We start from the raw sequence: 22,050 nt of genomic DNA, 5'->3' as shown, positions 1-22,050 counted from the left end.
GTCCCGGGCGGGAGCACTGCAGGCTGAGGGGCGTCTGCGATTGTTCTCAACACCCCTCCCCCACCCCACCCCGTGTGTCTGTTTGTCACTTGCAGCTGAAGATGGAAAGAGCCAGGCGGAGGGGAGGCGGCGGCGGCCGCGGCCGTGGAGGCAAGAATATAGGGGGCTCTGGCCTAAGCAAGAGTAGACTGTATCCCCAGGCCCAACACTCTCACTACCCCCACTACGCTGCTTCAGCCACCCCTAATCAGGCTGGGGGCACAACCGAAATCCAGGAGCTGGCCTCCAAACGAGTGGACATCCAAAAAAAGAGATTTTACCTAGACGTGAAGCAAAGCTCCCGGGGCCGGTTCCTAAAGATAGCCGAAGTCTGGATAGGGAGAGGCCGGCAGGACAATATCAGAAAGAGTAAACTGACCCTATCCTTGTCTGTAGCAGCGGAGCTGAAGGACTGTTTAGGGGACTTCATCGAGCATTACGCCCACCTGGGCCTGAAAGGCCACAGGCAAGAGCATGGCCACAGCAAAGAGCAAGGTTCCAGGAGGAGGCAGAAGCACTCAGCACCCTCCCCGCCAGTCTCCGTTGGGTCTGAAGAGCATACTCACAGTGTCCTCAAAACAGACTATATAGAGAGAGACAATAGGAAATATTACCTAGACCTAAAGGAAAATCAGCGGGGTCGCTTCCTAAGAATTAGACAAACCATGATGCGGGGAACTGGCATGATAGGTTATTTTGGCCACAGTTTGGGCCAAGAACAGACTATTGTCCTCCCAGCACAAGGAATGATTGAGTTTCGTGATGCCTTGGTTCAGCTGATTGAAGACTATGGCGAAGGGGACATAGAAGAACGAAGAGGTGGAGATGATGACCCACTTGAACTCCCAGAGGGGACTTCTTTCAGAGTGGACAATAAAAGGTTCTACTTTGATGTGGGCTCTAATAAATATGGAATTTTCCTGAAGGTAAGTGAGGTGAGGCCACCTTACCGTAATACTATTACTGTTCCATTCAAAGCTTGGACAAGGTTTGGGGAGAATTTTATCAAGTATGAAGAAGAGATGAGGAAAATTTGCAACAGCCATAAAGAAAAGAGAATGGATGGCAGAAGGGCCAGTGGTGAAGAACAAGAATGCCTCGACTAGAGTGAAATTGAACTCCATCAGGCAAAATTTAAAATCATAAATTGGCTAAAAGTACTGATCCATAATCATTTGAAGAAGTTTTTCCTCTTTTTTGGCCCTTTGTTATTAGTAATACCTCTAGTAGTTTATACTTCAAGAAGTCTGATTTTCATGTTATGTTATACATAGATCACTATAATTCTTATGGGAATTCTAACCTTCCCAGAGCTAAATAGTTTAGCTGCTTCAACTGCTCCAGACTATTGAAGTATGCAAATCAGCACAAAATGTGACATTCTGACCTTCTAAATATCATAACTAAGATTTATATTGCACTATGACATAATCCTGAAAAAAAGATACATATACTTATTATGGAAGTGTGAATTTCTATTTAACAAATTTCCAAAACAGTATTCCATTCCTATATTATTAAAAACTGCTAAGCTTACCTGTAGGACAGTTACCACAGAAACAGAAACTTTATATCAAGTATCATCATTATATTTATTTATAAAAGAAAAAATAGAAATATATTGTCCATTGGATAATAATATTGAACAGTACCATTAAAGGATCAAATCTTATTAGATAATTAAACCTTTAATATTCCTTAAGAATTAACTAGAGTATTCTATAATTTTCAAATTTTGTGGTAACCCTACAGTTTACAGTTGCCATATCAAAGCCATGGGAGCATTTTAATTGGGTATCCTAAGCTAGTTAAAATCTTATCTTCACTTCTGTTTGTTGCACCATATAGTTGTATTGATTTTCTAACAGTTCAGGAATTTCATTTACATTACAATTGAGTGGGAGGCTTCATCCAGTGGCTTTGCTATGGAAATTTTGGTGTTTTAGCATTTCGTGCTAGTTTGAAGATTGTGATAGGTTTATCCCTAAAATATGTCATGAATTCAAGGTATTATATTTTATGAGTTTTGTTTAACTACTTCAGGTCACCAGTTACCTAATATAAAACTATATCTGTAATAATATACTTTAGTAGTGCTTTTGCAGTTGCCACCCTTAAAACCACATCAAGCTTTCAGTATAAACCAGACTTTTACAGGTGTTTTAATTCCAAAAGGGGAAGTAAAAATATTCTTCCTAAAAAGACTTTAGAATACAATTTTTTTTTCCTGGGAAAATATTATTTGAAAATTAGATTCGTTGTAAACATATTTGAAAGGAAAATTCAGGCATTTTCCAAGGTGCTCTTTAAGGTACTTAAAAGAGGTTTACTTTACACAAGACTCATCCCTTTATCTGTATTAAAAATTACTTTCCAGAAAGTGCCACATCAATTTTTCAACACCTAAGCAATTTTTAAACAAGTGGATATAGTGTATACGTGTACCAACCCAACCTGTATTAACTGAAATTTCATCTGTTAAGCTGCACTTTATTCTGAATGAAATTGTCTTTTATCTTGGCTTTATTCACCTCCCACATAGTAAGTTCATATAATCATGTTCTAAGAGCCAGAACACTGATTTCAACCCCCAAATATAGCTCTCATTGATGAGAGCTGGCTGCATGGATTGAGGTCAGAATGTAGCTCTTTGATAAGCTATAACTCAAAATTATTTAAGTTTTTTCCTTCAGACTTTGTCTGCAAATGCATTTAAGTTTCTAAGAAAACTTTAAGGTATGAATTGAGAAAATTAATTTTATTGGTTTATGTCACATAAGAACAAGCGATCAGTAACTCAGACATATATACTGGTATTGGTTTGCAGATTATATTTCACATTTCCTCAAGTAGTATGAGGAATCTCAGTTTATTATAATTGTGGATCATCTGGATCACTATGGAACAACTGAAGGTTAGAAGATGATGTTAATAACTAAAGTTAATAGCACATGGTGGGTGTTGAGACAATAAAAGTAGCAAGGATTTTTAAACTGTAAAATAACATAACTTTGTAGGCTTGCTAAAAAAATAGTTTTTCGTTTATGAAGGAGTGATGTGCACTTGAATTACTGTACTACTGATTGTTATTGCTGCCCATCATAGTGCCTATTAATAATCAACCTGTCAGATTTTGGCAAACTGGAGCTGTGAATATTACAAAATTTGATTATTCCTATCACTATTGCTATGAGTGTATGCTCTCTCTTAAAACCTTCATTTTAAAAATATTTATATCCATTAGGATTAAATGATTTCTTTTTTGGTCTGATAAGATTTGAGTATGTGTGTGTACGTATACATATATATGTATATATACACAATACTATGTCAGACTTAAATATTTTAATTCATTGTATATAAAATTATTAGTTTAATTTTGCATTAATTATTTAAGTAAGGAATTAGTTAAGCAGCCAAATTTTCTGCCTTGTATGTATACTTCAAAGTTTTTACCATCTCAAAGCTGCAAATTGGATAGATGGATATATACCGGCAATTGAATATACTCTTAGAATCATTAAGGCTTCTACCAGTCCTTTTGTTTCACTTTTTCATAGTTAACATATTCATTGAGAAATGAAAATAATGCTATGATTTTTGATACTAAAATATCCCAAGAATTCATTAGCCATAATTAAGCATGATCCAGTTCAAAACTCTGGTATTAGGACATGTAATGCCATGTATCTTATTAAATAAGCTACTAGTCTTATCTGTGCAATATATATTTTATTGTCATTTGTAACATAAATGGAGCTGCAAGTATACATGGTATTCCTCAAAACAATAGGATCTTTGCCTTGAAGACATTAAACTCTTAAGGCAACTGGACGTTGAAGTAAAAAATGAGCATTGAAGTTAGTAACCAAAATTACTTGTTCACTGCATAATGCTAAAACACTGATGATGTTTGCACATAATAATCCAAGCATAATGTGGTACGGACTCAAACTGTAATAGTATAAGCTAATAGTATGAAATTTGGAAACGGGTCCTCATAATTGTTGGCAGTGTGCTCCTAGCAATTGAAAGCAGCACTAATTTGTTGCTTATATGCAAAAGATGCAATGTATTATAAAGGTATTAAAGTTCTGCCACATTTTATAATTTTCCTTATTAAAGCCCCAAACTGCCATGTCCCTTAAACTTGAGTCAAACACAAGCATATTTGCACTAAAGAGCATGGCCAAAAAAAAAAAAAAAAAAAATGACAGGGTGGAAAAGCTAGTTGGAACCTCTTGAAAAAGTTGGTTCTAATAAGAGAATTTCACATTTGTCTATTTGAAAGCTATATGGTCCAGGCAGACAATCTGTCAGTTCACTAATTTAATAATGCACTTTACCTTTTGTATATAGAAGATGTACATTTATGCCACTTGACAGGTGGGATGTGTTCCAGTAACTACGTAGTTAGAATCTGTAGGGTGATCTCTTGCATGCATATGTTTGTGTTGGAACTGTTGTTGTAACAGGTTTCCATTATATCAGTGTAATGGAGAAGGGTAGAAGATGCTTTTGAAATAAATCCCAATACATTTAACAAAGAATTTTAAAGTAGAGTTCATATTTGTATTCTTAAAGACTATTTCTAGTCCAGATTAGTATTGCAGTTCAGGCTGTATCTATTTGAAGACACACCCTCCATAATACTCTGAAAGTTAATTCTGGGAATTTTTCCAAATTAAAAAAAATTTTAATGATTCTGTTTTATTCTGATTCAAGTAACTGATAATAAGAACGTGATTCTATACTAAAGTTACAAGTATGGGTTAGCTGGTATTTTTTAAACACTCAGACTAAAGAAATAATGTTTCAAGTTAAAGAAGTGCAAAGAGCCTAATAAGTTACTAAAATAAATACAACAAATCAAAATTTGCAGAAGTACTAACCCTTCGCCAACTAAAAAGGGTACTGGAGGAATTAGTGTATCTTTCCCTCCTAAAAACTTCCTAAGATGTACATGTGAAAAGTAGATAATTGTTGCTTAATAATAGGTTGTATGTACTTTACTGAAAACACTGTGTACTAACAATTCATCAAAAGTGTGCTATATTTACTGCATTCATTTTATATCTATAGATAAGAATACATTATATATAGTCATCCTATCTTAATATAATCATGTATTTATATTGTAATTTTGCAAATATTTTCAGTAAAATAAACATTTATCTCAGCTGCACAGTTTGAAGAGGATGAAATTGAAATACACCCTCAGATACTCATTTTTAATAAGCAGCTACCATTGAAAGCTGATGTATGTATTGTCATTCCTTTAAATTTTGTTTTATAGTTATTTTAATATTTAAATGAGTAAGATTTAACTTGAATTTTTGAGTGGTTTTCTAAAAATAATTTTTTCATGTGTGAGATATTTTTGTCCTGCTTATTTCCAAATGTCTTTCATTGAAACTATGAAATCTTATTCCAAGCTTTATGTGAGAGCTTTGCTTAGTCACCACTTAGTTTGAAATCGTCTTTACCAAAATACCAAACACCTTTGGCAGAATATTTAACAAAGAGAAGTTGACACTGATTCTATGCCTATAAAATAATGCAGGTATGATATTTATCACTGCCAGATAAGATTCTTAAAATCTTTCTGAAGATTCCTTAAAGATTTCTTGACTTTCATAGAGAAATGATGGCTGTTGGCTAGCCCATGAGAGAGGGAATAAAGATACTAGCATGCTGTTGAGACAATCCATAGTCCACAACACTATAGCAATGAAGTACAGGAAAAATGTGTTTCCCAATTTAACATCAAGTGAATATTGTGGTTTTAGATCACAGTAAATCTGTCATAAAGAAAATATACCCAAATTTATGTTAGGTAGGTTTTAGAAAAATAATAGTATATTTTCTTGTATGATGGAAAATATCAGCCCATGTTCTTACTTTGACATTACATTTTAAATCATTTAAATTTATTTTAGTAGTGGATTCTAATATTTTTGTAATAGGGAAAAATATGCATATAGTACAAAATTTAAATGCTACAGATGGGTAGACAATGAAAAGTAGTAACCAATGTTATTCAATTTCTTGTGTATCTTTCTAGAGTTACTCTGCATATACAAATGTTTATATACATAAATTATTCTTAAACATACAAATTAAAACATATACTTTCCCATACCTCGTGGTATTACTTTAGATCTGGCATTTAAGGGATTGTTTTTATTTAAATTTATTTAAATATCATACTTGACCTAGTTAACATGTCATTTAATTTACATTATATTATTACACCAACAGAATGTCAAGGAAATTTTGAATAAATTCCTTTGGTAATTACTTAAAATACAAATATATATATATGTTTTTTAATTTTTAAAATTTACAAATATTCTCTACCCTATTCTTAACCATCTTGCCTTTCTATATTCCCCCTTTTCTTTCCTCAAAAAGAAATTTTTGGTCTTTTTTCCTAAAGTAACACAGTTTAGGAGTAGCAAGATATTAAATGATGTAACCAAGTGTTATTTTAAGTTAACTACATTCTATAATGAGAAACACTCATATTAAAAGCTTTAACAAATTGTAATTTTCAGTTTTTACTAATCCTGTTACTATTATTTTTTAATCCAAATACCTTGCCATTGTAAGAGCCAATGAGTATTAGAACTATATTGAAAGATTATGACTTTTGAAATCATTTGATTATTAATATAAAGCCTTTATCATAATAATATGAAGGGTATAAATGACTGCATCAAATCCAAGTATATGCAAAGAAATAACATTGGTCCTAATTGTTTAAAACATTATTTTTTTTTTTTTTTAATTGAAGAACCCAGTATCTGTCAGAAATCCTTGGGATCAGAAGGTGATGATTTGGAAAAGAGTAAAAATGGAGAATTTGAGAGTTAAAATTACCTTCTCCATTCTCTGCTGGAAGAATATTAAATTAATAATGTAATTGTATTAAAATGAAGTTAGCATTATTACTAAACCTGAAAATAAAAGCAAAATTACTTTAATAATTTCCTGAACTACCCCTCCCCCTGCCATATCATTTTATTTTGATCTGGCTTCCCTACCCCATTACTATCCTGGGGTCTAATACCCAGGACCTCATGCATGCTAGGCAAGTGCTATACCACTAAACTACACCGCCAACCCTCAAGTATGCATATTAAGATCACTTTTATATTGACCATGAAAAAAAATATTAAATGAAAAATTAAAGATCCCATACTTGACCCCTTCAATCTTATAAATTAAAGTAGCCAGAGTAAAAAATACAAGCCAGCAGATGTGGCAGCTCACACCTAAAATCCCAGTGACTCAGGAGACTGAAGGCAGGAGGAATGCAAGTTTGAGGCCAGTCTCAGCAATTTAGTGAGGCCCTAAGCAACTTAGTGAGATCCTGTCTCAAAAGTATAAAAAAGGCCTGGGGATGTGGCTCAGTGGTAAGCACCTAAGTACAAAAAAAAAAAAAAAATACGATTAGAAAAATTTTTTAATGTGGATTAAGAAAGAATATTTTAATGGATTGGTATCTGTAAATTTTATAAAAATACTATAAGGTGGAAATTTTTAAGGCAATGATTTAACCTTTATAATAATTTTTCCATGATTGATGGCATTATTTTCTGTTTATCAAATGAGAAAGGTATTATTAGAGGACAGGATGCTCATAAACATACTTTAAATGCATAAGAGTTTCTTTTCTTATTTTTTATTGGTGCATGATAATTATTCATAATAGTGGGATTCATTATGCCATATTCCTACATGCCCAAAACATAATTTAATTAATCTCATTCCCTAGTATCTCTCTTCTTTCTCTCCCCTTCCTCCCCCTAATCACCATAATCTACTACTCTCATCTCTCTTCTATTATTTTTAATTAGTGCACTATAATTATATACAAAAGTGTAGCATTCATTTTTTGTATATTCATACATGAATATATCATAATTTGGTATATTTCATTTCCCCTCTACTACTTCCCCATGCCCTTCCCTTTTCCCTCCCTCTCAATTCCCTTCCTCTTCTCTGTTGATATCCCTTCTATTTTCTTGAGATCCCCTTTTATCCCCCACCCCTGTAGTTTCCATATGTAAGAGAAAATACTTGATCCTTGGCTTTTTGAGTCTGGCTTATTTCACTTAGAATTGTTCTTTTGATTATGGATAACTCATTCATCTTGATCATCATAATCATTGATTATCCTTTACAGAATCTGTAGGGTTGACTTAAAAAATATCCAGGCATTTATTTGTTTAAACTTAAAAATGCTGTGTTTGTATATTTCTCCTTATTTAAAGAAGGGGTCAAAAAGGAAGGTAAATTCACTTTCGAGAATGAATTTTGGCCAGGCATGGTGGTACACACGTGTGATCCCAGGAAGGTTAAGGGGGAGGCTGAGTCAGGAAACCAACAAGTTTGAGGTCAGCCTGGACAACTTAGACCCTGTTTCAAAATAAAAAGGGCTGGGGATGTAGCTTAGTGATAGAGTACTTACCTAGCATGAGCAAAGCACTGGGTATAATCCCCTATACTGCAAAAAAAATTTTAAAAGAATGAATTTTGCTTGAATTTAAGCCAAAAAAGTTACCAATTCCCCCATCCCTAGTTACGAGTTTTCCATATTTGTGTTTTCTGGTAAATTATGTTTTCCATATTTTATCTTTTTTTAAGTATCCCTTGTGAAAAATTGCTTATTCTTGAGGCCAGTGATATTCACCAGTAAATTAAGGCATAATGAACTAGTGCTGCTGCATCAAAGTTACTTTGTTATATGAAGAAAATAACTCATTTTAAATGGAATATATAGTTTCTTCCTTAATATTTTTTTACTTATTTCTAAGATTGAATAGCAATTGTCCACCTTCTCAGCTTCTTATACTTAATTTCTGAAAGAGCTGTTTTATTCACAGTTTTCATTTATCTAGGAAGTAGCAGGGTAAAGAAAAAGGAAAATAAACCCTAAGAAATATCTAAAAGTTAGAGTTGCTCAAAGAGGGGAAAAGGCTTCTGCTGATTTTTGTGTTTATTGGACTAATGGTATAAATCTGATTTTAATCTGTTTCAAATCAGAATTCCTATAGTATTTCAAGTTACTATATTCAGAAATATTTAGCATTTTATTTTTTTTAGGGAAAATAGTTCTGCAGGATAATACTCTTCTTCAGGATTTTACTTATTATTTGTTATGGATTTGATGAGAATTATTTGTTATGGATTTGATGAAGTTGTTACACAGAAGGAGCAAATAGAAAAGAAAAAACAAGTAGTGGCTGATGATTTTGTTTGTGTATAATATATTAATCTAACAGAAATGAGAGGAAAAGAGTCATTCTCAAAACTAAATATTTATTTCACCTTTAAAAGAGAGTCTCAGAAAAAGCAGTAAGACCTAATTCCACCAATATTGGACTGACTCTGAGTAAGTCATTTAACTTCTGTTGGGTGGTTTCCTTACATGAAGAAGGAACAACATTGGGCTAGAAGCTAAGGATCCCTCTTACTCTAAAACTTTTAAAATTCTGAATCATTAGAGTGTGAAAAAAAATTAGATGAAGTATATCACAATTGGAAAGTATAAGAGATTCTCTTTATATATTAAAAGCAACTCTAATAAAGCTGAAAACTGTGATGATACCCAAAGGATTAACACAGCAATGTAGTTCTTAACATTATGGATCTCTTTACCCAACACCAAGTTATTGTGTACTAACTAAAAATCTAACATATACTTTATTTTTTAAAAGAAGTATTTTATTATCTATACAAAGTCTCATTCTTGGAATACTGTGTTACTGAAATAACCATGATTTACACTGCTAAACAGTAAACTACAACTGTCATTGTGGTGGTCCCTAAAAATTAAGTACTGCATTTGGTCCTTTTTTCTGTGACCATATTGAATAGCATACCTTTAAAATGATGTTTAACAAAGAACAACAGGAAAGACACTGATCTGTGAAATGTCGTTCTGTTTAGAAGGACCTGTAACTACTAGGGTTTGCAAAAATTAAACATTCTAATGCTTAATTGTTTAGTGTGGGAAAACAACAAAGGCTGATGATTGAGAAAGAGAAACAACACACAGGTTTTTGTGATGGAGGCATTTATTTAGGTACCCCAGTCCTCTGCTATACGATGCTACCATCACTGTCTGTAGAAAGTAATAAAAAAAAAAAAATGGCACCTTTCTCCCCAGACCTCTTTTTTGGTGTCTACTTGTTTATCAAACAGTTTTTAAGAGTAATCAAAGTGTATTTGAAATGGATATGCACATGTATTTTTATTATTTCAAAAACAAGTATATACATAAAATCCCATTACTGAAATATTCCATAAGACAAATAATCTTTGGCTAGTAGTATTGACAACAGCAATTTGATTGGTCTGTTTTCAACAAATTCTATAGAATGAATTGGCTGAGGTAGATTATTTTTTCTCTTTTCCCTCTTCTTAAAATAGCAGATACATTTTATGTTCTTGATTGCTTCTCTTTACTGCTATTTGAAATCTAAGTGGGATATGAAAGAATAGTTTAGTTTGGCAGTTGCTGTTTTGCAGAGATTTTCTTCAGCTTCCTGTCAAACATTCCAAACAACTTTACCAAAAGAATGTTATCTAAATGCAAAAACTACCCAGCTAGTTGAAACTACAGAACCAGAAGACAATTTAGGAGTAAGGATAAGAATAAGTTCAGACCAACTTGTATTTGGGGCAAAAATGGGAGTTCATAACCCACTTGAATCAAATGTATGAAAGATGATATGTTATGAGCTTTGTAATGTTTTGAAAAACCAATTAAAAAAAAGAATAAGTTCAGACACCTAGATTCAGAACATAACTTTATAATTTACTGACTTACTTCAGACATCACTGCATTTCATTTCTAGATTCTACAGACTAGCAGTGTGATTTATGCCAAATGTTTGAATTCCAGTAGGAAAAAAAATCTATTATTGCTTAGTATATACTCCAAATGGGCTATGACATGCTATAGTCAGGTGTAAATATAGAATCTGAAATTTCCATCAGTCTAATAATCTCTTTTTCCCTCCCATACACTGTACCCTATTGGAAAGTGGTTTAATTTCTCTCACCACCACCAGAGCCCCATTTCATCATATTTCTTTCTCAGATAACAATTGGCACATAATAAAGACTGGAGGGCTGGTGTTGTGGCTTCATGGTAGAGTGCTTACCTAGCATATGTGAGACACTGGATTCGATTCTCAGCACCACATATAAATAAATAAAAATAAAGGTCCATTGACAACTAAAAAAATATTTTAATTTTTTTTTTAAAAAGACCAGAGCTCATTTTCAAAATTTCAAAATCCATAGAATATAAGAAAGACATCCTGCTACTTAACTAATCTCAACACTCTTATCATATTTCTATATAATAATTTAAGATGAATAAGTAAAAAACAGATTTCACTTGGAATGATAGGAATTGGAAGTTCAGTTATTCCCCACTTTTCAGTACACAATTGATCTTCAGAAAATTATTTTTACTATCATGATTGACAGGTAATTTCGGAAATGAAAAGTTGCTCCATGATTTGCTTTTTTTTTTTTTTTTTTTTTTGTAATAGGGATTGAACCCAGGGCGCTTTACCAATAAGTTAGATCCCCAGCTCCCTTTCTTTTATTTTTTGTTTTGAAACAGGCTTTCCCTAAGTTGCCAACACTGGTCTTAAACAAGACTGGTCTCAACCTCTCAAGCAGCTGGGATTACAGACATGCCACTGCATCTGGCTATCATGAGCATTTTAAAGAGAAGAGGGTAATAAAAAGAAAAACCAATTAAGATTTGTTAATAAGTGTTATTGAATACTTTGTACTAGGCATTTCTGGGCCCCTTTTATCTACTATTTCTAATCCTCATAACAACCCCATTATCACTCCCATTTTTATGTAATTTCCAGAGGCTTAGAAACAGGTTCACTGTTTCAGAACTAATATGTTCTAACCAAAATAAACACCGAAGCCAAAGATTATGCTTATTCAGTTAAGCCGGGCTGCCTTTTAAGACTTACTGTGAAAATGATTCCCCCCCAACTCTAATAAAGTACAATCTAAACCCCCCCCCATTGTCATTCTAAATAAATCTGCCTCAGATTACTGGGAATTATTTTATCAAAACTACTCCCTATGCACGGGACTGTCTCACCAAGAGACATTTGCTTATATAAGAATTTATTCAACTGTTTAAAGTTGCTGCTAATAAATACAACTTATTTGATCTTTAATATAGTTTACAGATTGAATCTGTAATCCTGATCAACTTCCAAATAAATGTCAGTCATTTTTAAAAGGGATCAGATGATAAGACTGCAGATGAATCATTTCAATTTTATTTGTAAGGGCAAGGAAGAGACAAATTACTATTCGTTGTGGGTCTATGATACAAATGGCTATGTTAAATTATTGGAAATAAATTTTATCAAGATTATTGAGAGTTATGTTTATTTCACACAACTTTTTCCTGCCATCTTATTGATTTCTCACAACCTTCCTGCCATGGCTTCCTATGTCATTCTGTTCCTTTTCATATTTAATTACCAAGTTTCCTCCTCTTTCTCAACTCCAAAATAAACTGGGATAACTGCTTTACTTACAGATATGTATTTTTCTGCATTACTCCAGGACAGGACATTAGTGTGAATAAGAGCACTTCTAGGGTATGTTTAACCATAGATTGCTAGCCCTCAGCTCCAGAGTTTCTGTTCAGTAAGATTGGTAGGGTGGGGAGAGAACCAAGAATTTGCATTTCTGACACATCCCCTAGAGAGTGGATGCTGCTGATCTGAGGACCATACTTTAAGAGCCACTGTTCTAGGCTGATGAGTTACAAAAGACAAAAAAGGAAAATTTTTTAGTCAAAACAACTGTAGTATCTTGGTAAAAGATTCTGTTACTTATTCTGCCTTGAGAATTTTACAAATCTTAAGCAACTTTTTTTTTAATACATTGACTAGAGTTTTTCTTCCCTTTTCATCCTTTCATCATATTTAACTTTCTGATTTCCCCTCACTTTTCTACAGCTATCTTGAGAAAAATCTGGTAGCATTTAATTATGAAAACTTACGTGAAAAACTTACATTTTAAATGTATGGAGACAAGCATATTTTTAATTTAAGTAATTTTGGCATATAAATCTTTGTAAAGGAAAGTGAATGATTTTAGTAAATCTTAGTAAAGGAAAATGAATTGTTAACCAAGTTTAGTGAATATTAACTATTAGAACTTGAAGAGACCTTGGAATTACTTTAGCCCATTTACATTTTGTGACACATAATCTATAGCTCAAATGATTCAGAAATTACTAGAATAGTGTAAAAATAGAATCTGAAATTTATTTCAGGGCAAGTAAACAAAATTTAAAGAATGCTTAAAATGCTAATTATCTCAAGACAAGTTATGAGAAATATATAGCTTCAAAGCACATAGTATTTTCACCATCTTCCTATATCCTTCCTTTGTAGGATGGAGGAACTATATACTACACTGTAGATATGGTACTTTCTTAGATCAACAGCTGGACCCACTGGTTTAAATTTAGAGATATTTCTCCTGAGGATTCATTGAGCATATTTTTGAAAACATATCGCTTAAAAAATATGTTTGTCAGCCTTGTAGATATTATATATTTGTGTTAATCAAAATGAATAAAACCATATTTTATATATAAATCTATATAATAAATATATAAGCCTCTTAATAGCTTTTATTCTAAAAGGGGATCACACCCCTTTGGAAATATTATATGAATACATACAAATTTGTCGTTCTCCAAGTTCATTGATATCTCTCTCTCTCTCTCTCTCTCTCTCTCTCTCTCTCTCTCTCTCTCTCGTTAATACCCTTCTAGTTACTACTGATTAGTACTGCAGAACACTGAAGCATTCTTAAGTAAAGATTAACTGCTGACATAGAAATAGTCATGAACTCAAAAGGATCATTTGTAACTTTTTTTTTTAATTCACTAGTCTGTTTGCATGGAAGCTATGATATAAATTTAGATTACAATTTTTAAGTTTTAGAATTTTGAGTTGGTGTCAGAATACAGATTTATAGTAAATTTCAGCTCAACATGAGGGCATGCTTCAAGAATAAGACTTCCCTGTTTCTGGAATTATTTAAGGCAGAGACTAGGTATGAAATTAATATAGGGTATATAAGGTAATTAATAATTCAAAAAAGAATTGTTACTACCTCAAATATTTTTTTCAACTCAGACTCAGAATTTATTAGGAATAGTACTTGGAACTTTTGCATTCGGGTCTATGAATTTATGACTTTGAATAAAGAAGATTTCAAATTTTTTAGTATTAATATGGAAACATTGCCAAAAAAAACCCTTTTTTCCTACTCCTTGTTAGTGCAAAATAATAGAAGAACTTGTTTACAAATTTCCATGAAATTTACTAATTAAATTAAGTAGTTAAAAGTATCTTCATGCAATTTGCCCTGAAATTTTTTACTTTTTTTGAAGAAATTTTTCACTATTAATATTTTTTCAGAAAGGACTATGTGAAGGGGTTGGAATTATGGCTCAGTGGTAGAGCACTCGCCTAGTACATGTAAGGCCCTGAGTTCGATCCTCAGCACCACATTAAAGAAAAAGAAAGAAAAGAAAGGTATTATGTCCAACTACAACTAAAAAAATGAATATTAAAAAAGGATTATGTGAAGAAATAAATTTAGTATTTATGTTGCTATTTCAAAAGTTTCTGCATATAGGTTTGTTTAAAAAGACAGATTGGAAAATCAAATTATTGGATATTGTTAAACTTAGTTTTTTAAAACAAATTTTTAGTTGTAAACACACACAATAACTTTATTTTATTTATTTTTATGTGGTGCTGAGGATCAAATCCAGTTCTTCACACATGCCAGGCAAGTGCTCTACCACTGAGCTACAACCTCAACCCCTAAACTTAGTTTTTATTTATAAAAATCCATATTAAATTCTGTTCGAAGGTCAAAGCATCTATAATATTTAGCAAACAAGTTTCCAAGTAAATTAATTATTTTGGCAAATAATGCATGTGATGCTCTCCTTGTGAGTTCCAAGGCTTTGTAAAGGGCAAAAAGGTAACAGTAAAATCTAAATCCAGGATGTAGTCTGATCCAGTATAAAATTTAATTTTCCATGACAATGTCCACTGTGTTTCCTTGTCATTTCTTTCAACATTCATTCCTTTGTGTGATACATTTCAAGTGGGCAAATGATTAAATAAAAATTGTACTCCTCCACTCAAATATTATATACCTAATCCTTATCTGTATGATTTTTACATAAAGTATAAAGAAAGCCTTGTCCTGTCCCCACTTTCTTGCCCTGAAGAAGTAATGGCAAATTGGTTTCACCATAGTTGTTACTACGGTGAATTAGCAGTCTTAAAGTGCTGTGTAGAGAATTTAACTCTGCATCTATAGGGAGAGAGAAAACAGCATTCATGCCAGACATTTGATATTTATCATCCCTGCTTTAAAGCTCTTAAAGTTCTTGTTGTAGCTCTAAAAATTTCAAGTTTAGCCAAAGAGCTGCTATACTCAACAGCGCAAACTACCATGTGACCCACCTAGAAAAGTGTCTCTTCTAATACTTCAGAGATTGTTTTAACTTGACAGTCCCTCCTTTATACAGCACAGAATCTCTATTATGCCTCTGAAGAATCAAAGAATCATGACCATGATGATGTCATCAAGGATACCTTTAATCATTAAACTTTATATTTGCTTCTAATGAGTTCTCACCATTAAATGACATTAACTAATAAAAGGACAGCATTTTCTCGCCTTAAAATTTAGTCTAATGACACTCAGACATTACAAAATGTAGGTTCTGGTCCCTGTTACCAGAGATTCTTATTTGTTGGGTACTGACATGGGGTTCAGAAATTGGCATTTTAATTGTCTTGCTCATTTTGATATAAATGTGGAACTTTGACTTACATATCATTTTTCCAACTGAAATTGCTTAAGTTTTAATACTGTCTCCATGACACCATGGGTGGTTGTTTTTTTTTTCCCTTGGCAGGGGGAGGGGAAGAGGTTCCTGTATTAACAATGTTTATGTCTCACTTTAGAGAGGCTAAAGACATAAGTCCAAGTATTTAACCCAAGATTTTATACTATTGTATTGGCTAGCTTTCTAATGATTACTGAGAATGCCAGTTTCTCCCCAACTCAAGCTGAAATTCAAACTGTTCTTATTTGCCGTATAACCACTGGTTACATCTCCCTTTATTTCACAACACAAACTTTCTGAAATTTCTCCAGCCTGAATCAAGTGATTGTTCTTTCAGTCTTTTATGAGTTGACCCTTTAAATATTAAATAATGATTTTTCTCAATCTTTTATTATAAAATTTTTATTTCTTTAGATATAAACCTGTAATTTATTAGAAGTAAAAAAATATCCTTAATCAATTTTTGAATGCCTCACTTCTAGTGCTGTTAATTTTTTTTAATTGTGGCCAAAAATACAAAACATAATCAACCTTTTTTAAAATATGCAAAATGGTTTCTTAACCCTTATCCTCTCAATAATAGTTTTTCTGGTTATTGTCATTTCACTCTTATATAAATCTTATCTCCTGTACTGTTATAATTCTTACAGGTAAAAAATATTTTTACAATTACAAAGCAATTGTACTTATATTCAGATAAAAGATCCTTATAAACTTTGTGATTGTAAGTGAAGGATATTTTATCCTGAAAGCTTTCTGTTGACTTAAGGGGAAAATAAGCCCCTATTTTCCTGAGATCTGGAGGACTCCAAATGAACATTTATACTTTCTTGCTCATTTATTTGTTTGTTGAAGGTTTGAGATTAGAGTTACCAGAGCAAGTAAGTTTAAATGCTAGAATTTCTGTGACTTTTTCCTATGTACATTCTAGTTTTCCCATAACACATAATTTATGCTGTAGACTGGACATTTTTCTAGAATTTGACAATATTAGTGTTCACTAGATGATTTCAAAATCTTTGCTTAATTCAGAATCAAACTGTTTAGCTTTAAATAGATATATTAGATGCATAATTTGGAAGGAAATAGTTATAAAATAAAAATATTTTTCTGCACATGAACTGTTTCAAATACTATTTTCAAAATCATTGTCAGTGAGAAAAAACACCAAAAACATTTTAAACTTATTTTTCAAAAGTTTTTCTTCAAAACATTTTCTTCTTATTATTAAAATTTTTCAAAGAAATCAATAAATTTTAAAATTCTGCAAGCAATATACATCTAAATACCCAAAAATGCTATCATTATGAGTATACTGCATACCATCTTGCCACAGGAAAAAAAATCTACCTTTTCTTGACCTTAATTACTTTGGAACTACTGCAAAAACTCGTTGATCATGACCCTTTAATAATAATAACTGATTCTTCATTTTATGAATTTAATAACTTATAATATCAATGTTATCTTATGAGTTTTCAGGCAAAGGGAACCATAGTAGAATTATTTTGAATATTTCCATGATTTTTGTAATACTCAAATTTTTCTTTTAACACTGCTGGTTACTTTAAAGAGAATTCTGTATTATTCCTTTGATTTTCATTTAAAAATTAGAAATGTTTTCTTAGTAAGGAAGAGGGTGGAAATCCCATAAGTTGAAGAGATTTAGTGTAGAAGTTGTGGGTGCAGTGACATACTAGTCAATTACTCTTCTTCTTTTCAGTGCTCCCCTCACTATCTTTCTTCATTGTCTCCACATCACCCTTAAATCACAGAAATTCATTTAGTGTCCTTCACTCATTAGAGCACATGATGCCAGGACCCAGAACTTAAATCTTCCCTCTATTTCTAGTCTCTAACAAAAGGTAGGCACTAATATTTTACCAATAGGAAACTTTATAAAATATTGTGCATTCCAGCCTGAAAAGTTTCCCCAAATTCTGAGCCTTTGTTTCATAAATTTTTACCTACTTTGTCACTTATAAAAAAATATTTGATTACTTAGAATGAGGAATGCCTGCACAGTTTATAATAATTAAAGTTAGTTTGAATTATTGTTCTTAAAGGATTATTAAACAGTACTAGTATTTAATAGAGTCTTTGGGTCATTCAGTATCTGTGTGATTTGGTTTTTTTAATCACCATTGATTGTTTGACTTTTTTTTTTTTTTTTTTTGGTACTAAGGATTAAATTCAGAAGCAATTAACCACTGAGCCACATCTCCAACCTATTTTATTTTTTATTTATTTTGGGGTGGTGGATACCAGGGAATAAACTCAGAGGCATTTGACCACTGAGCCACATCCTCAGCCCTATTTTGTATTTTATTTAGAGACAGGATTTCACTGAGTTGCTTAGTGCCTCACTTTTGCTGAGGGTGGCTTTGAACTCGTGATCCTCCTGTCTCAGCCTCCCAAGCCACTGGGATTATAGGCATGCGCCACTGCACCCCACTTATTTTTGAGACAGGGTTTCAATAAGTTTCTTAGAGCCTCGATAAATTGCTGAGACTGGCTTTGAACTTGCAATCCTCCTGCCTCAGCCTCCCAATCCACTGGGATTACAGCTGTGCACCATCACATCTGGCTTGACTCCTTTAAAGATCCAAATACTACATTTAAAGACAGGCCAAGCTGTTATTTAGCCAGGTTTTGTGGTGGTGGTAGCAGGGGAGGTATCTGTTGTCCCAGACACTTGGAAGGCCATGGCAAGAGGATAGCTTGAGCCCCAAGTTTGAGACCCACATGAGCAACATAGCAACACACCTCCCTCACTAGTTAAAAAAGAATAAAAAGAAGGAGGAGGAAGGAAGAAGACATACCAAGCTAGCTATAATTCATGCAGTACCTTCCATTAAGGTAATTTGAATCTGATTTGAGATATATTACATAAAATCTACCTATTATTTGATAGAAATGTTTTACATGGAAAAATATCAGTCTTAGGTAACCCAGAACTTGATTTTTAAACTGGTTTTTAATAACTCTAAATGACAAATTAGTAAATTTGTTAAAGGTAACTACAAATTGAGTGTGAATCCTGAAGTACCAGGTTTATACTACAATTAATAAAGCCAAAAGTTTAGTTGTTTATTATTTGGGTTATGATTTCAAGCATTCATGGAATTTTAGAAAACCCTTTTCATCTTGCCTTTGACCTCATAGTGTGCAGCAGTGTAGTTTGGAGGTCTGTAGGACCCTATGTTACCCTTGTGAAGCCCCAGATCTGTGCTTGGGACTGATCCTGGGACAAGTCATTGAACTTCTGTGGATCCTGACTAGCTTATCTGTCAGTTGAGGAGATTAGCCCAGAATAGTTGATTTCTCAGAAACCTGTCAATTTCTGTTATCCCTAGAGGCAGCAAAACTTCCCCTAAGATATCTTCAATTTCTTTATGTGGCTTTTTCTCATTTTTCTCCAAATTTTTGTTTCACCTGACAGTTATTAACCATCCTATCCTTCTTGGCACCCTTCATATTTAGTTATATCCATTTTACAGAGTTTCAGTGTACTGTTTCTATAATTTATCCAGCTCCTTGTTACACTCCATTTGTGTGTGTATGTGTGTGTGTGTGTGTGTGTACACCAATCTCTTGGAACTAACATAAAGACTAGTTGAGCATGATATACATACAGTCAGTAAGACTTATCCTTTGACTTTGTATACAAGAGCTTTAAATTGGCTGTTCTATCAGTTCCAAAAGATTTATTTAGATATGCAACCTAAATCTTGTTAAATATATTTTTAAATTTAGTTTCCCATATGAAAACCCTATCTTCTTAACTTGAATTTAAATTTAAAACCAGAGACTGTTTTTTTCTCCTTTTCATACCCCTCTATACCTAACACTGGACTAATTCCTTAAATCATCCCTGTTAATTTAATCCCCATGGTTCCTTTTCCTCTTCCTATTCTGCCTTTGAAATCACAGTATTCAACAGACAAATCTAAGTGGGAACAAATAGAAATAAAAGTGACCATTTAAAAACCCGATAAGAAGTACTAGTCATTTTTGTTTTGAAGTTAATATAAACTAAGGTACAGTTTAATATGGAGTCTTTTGTTTCCGCACATCCTGAAATTTACTTCAGAAATGTGTTTGTTTCATTTACTTAATAAGTGATGCTGTTCTTCTATTCATTCAGTGAACATTAGGACTAGGCATACAATTATTTGCAAAAGATAGATATTTCACTGCTATTAAGTTTAAGTATGGCATGTCCAAAGTTATTTGATTAAAAGCAGCCTTTGGAACCTAATAAAACTGATATATTTTTCATTCAACAGATATTCCACTTTTCCTCCATGCCAGGCAGTGTGTTTGTATATATGAGAATGTTTGAAGCTATCTATTATAAAAAGCTGCATTTTATTTTCCTTTTAACAATTTATCCTTTGAATATTATTAATTATCTGTATATTGTCATAATGCTCAAAGTATAATAGTGCAGATTTAGAAAAATACAATGATAACTATTTCAAAAAATAATTTTGTCTTTCCCATTCCAAATCTCTCTTTATGTCCTCAGATGAAAATAACACTTCTGTTTCATCTCATGTTCTCATGTGCCTTCTGTGTTCAAGTGGTAATGAGCGCCTAATTTGGAAATGATTTTATAATCATCACTTTTATAGCCCCATTCAGGCTCATCATGAAGGACTTTTTTGGGAGTGGGGGTATAGGGGATTGAACCTAAGAGTGCTTTACCACTGACCCACATCCCCAGCCTTTTTTTTTTAAAAACAGGTTCTCAATCATCCTGCCTCAGCCTACCAAATCACTGGGATTGCAGGATTGTGCCCCCATGCATGGCTTCAGATTCCTTTTTTCTTCACAGCTGAATTTACAAAACTCCATCAGTGTTGTTCTCAACTATGGTGACTATCTCACCAATGTCTTAGCCAAATATTATAAGCCCCATTCTACATTGGCTATGTTAGTAAATCAGCGGTTGTAATAATTTTCACTATAGAGCTGAAGACCATTAGTAGAGACCTGAATTATAGGTACAAAAGATTGATTTGTCGTAAAAGTTTTCTCATAATTAGTCATTAACTATGAAATAGTTTCTTTCTTTCTTTTTATTGTACCAGGGATTGAACCCAGGGGCCCTTAACCACTGGGCCACATCCCTACCTCTTTGTATTGTTTATTTCGAGACAAGGTCTCACTGAGTTGCTCAGGGTCTCACTAAGTTCCTGAGAATGGCTTTGAACTTGTGATCCTCCTGCCTCAGGCTCCCAAAACACTGGGATTACAGGAATGTGCTCCCATGCCTGGCCTGAAATATTTTGTAATTAAATTAAAGGTAAAAATAATATTAAACTTTAAATTATAATAATTTACATCTAATTTAAAATTATTTTCATATTTCACATATTCTATCTCATTTTATCTCAATGAAAATACTAATTTAAATTATTTTAGTCCCATATCACTATCCCCACATCATAGATGAAGAAACTGAGGCTCTGGCAGGTGAAATTATTTGTTGTAATCACCTGACTACCTAATAAAATTTCAGGGTTTGGTAAAAATTATGCATGTTGTTATAGCTAATTTAAAATGTTCTTTTAAATGTATTCTAGGCATTTTCTTATTTTTATCTCATCTTTAGGCTCACTTCTGCCCAGAATTCACACTGCTCATTCCCTAATAGAAGGCACAGTATTTGTTACATTGGTGCACATGTCTGTACATAAATCATTTGCTGGATTTTAACTATATACATATCAGCCTCTGCCTTAAATTCTTGAGTCTTTGACCCTACGTGCTTTAATCTCCCTGCCTGAGCTTTCCTCCTTAGCTAGTGTTTCAGAACCTGATCTCTTCCTGTCTTAGTATCTAGTCTCTGCATTGCAGAGTAGCCCAGAAAAAATTTTACTACTCAGAGAATTTACTTCATTTGTGAAGTTTATCAATTAAAAATAATCTAGTGAGGCTGTGGATGTAGCTCAGTGGTAGAGCACTTGCCTACCATATTTAAGGTTCTGGATTCAACTCGTGAATCTTTTTCCTATACTCCTATAAGCAAGAGATAAATGACCACA

The 22,050-nt window shown here is 32.9% G+C and overlaps 1 protein-coding gene across 2 annotated transcripts in view; it reads left to right on the top strand.

Moving 5' to 3' along the window:
* Purg (purine rich element binding protein G) overlaps window positions 1–22,050 on the top strand; it is a 37,635-nt gene that overhangs the window by 302 nt on the left and 15,283 nt on the right. The window contains exon 2 of one of the 2 annotated variants that reach the window (XM_046453313.1): window positions 96–965. In XM_046453313.1, the coding sequence (XP_046309269.1) occupies window positions 102–965 (864 nt within the window). In that variant the 5' untranslated portion in view covers window positions 96–101. Of the gene's footprint in view, window positions 1–95 lie in introns of both variants that reach the window. The other variant, XM_046453312.2, reaches the window with a different exon arrangement.

Source organism: Marmota monax, unplaced genomic scaffold (genome assembly GCF_021218885.2).
Source record: "Marmota monax isolate L192 unplaced genomic scaffold, Marmota_monax_Labrador192_F-V1.1 WCK01_AAM20220418_F8-fsc00117, whole genome shotgun sequence".
NCBI lineage: Eukaryota > Metazoa > Chordata > Mammalia > Rodentia > Sciuridae > Marmota > Marmota monax.
The sequence above is the reverse complement of the archived record's forward strand: the minus strand, read 5'-3'. Positions and strand labels throughout refer to the sequence as shown.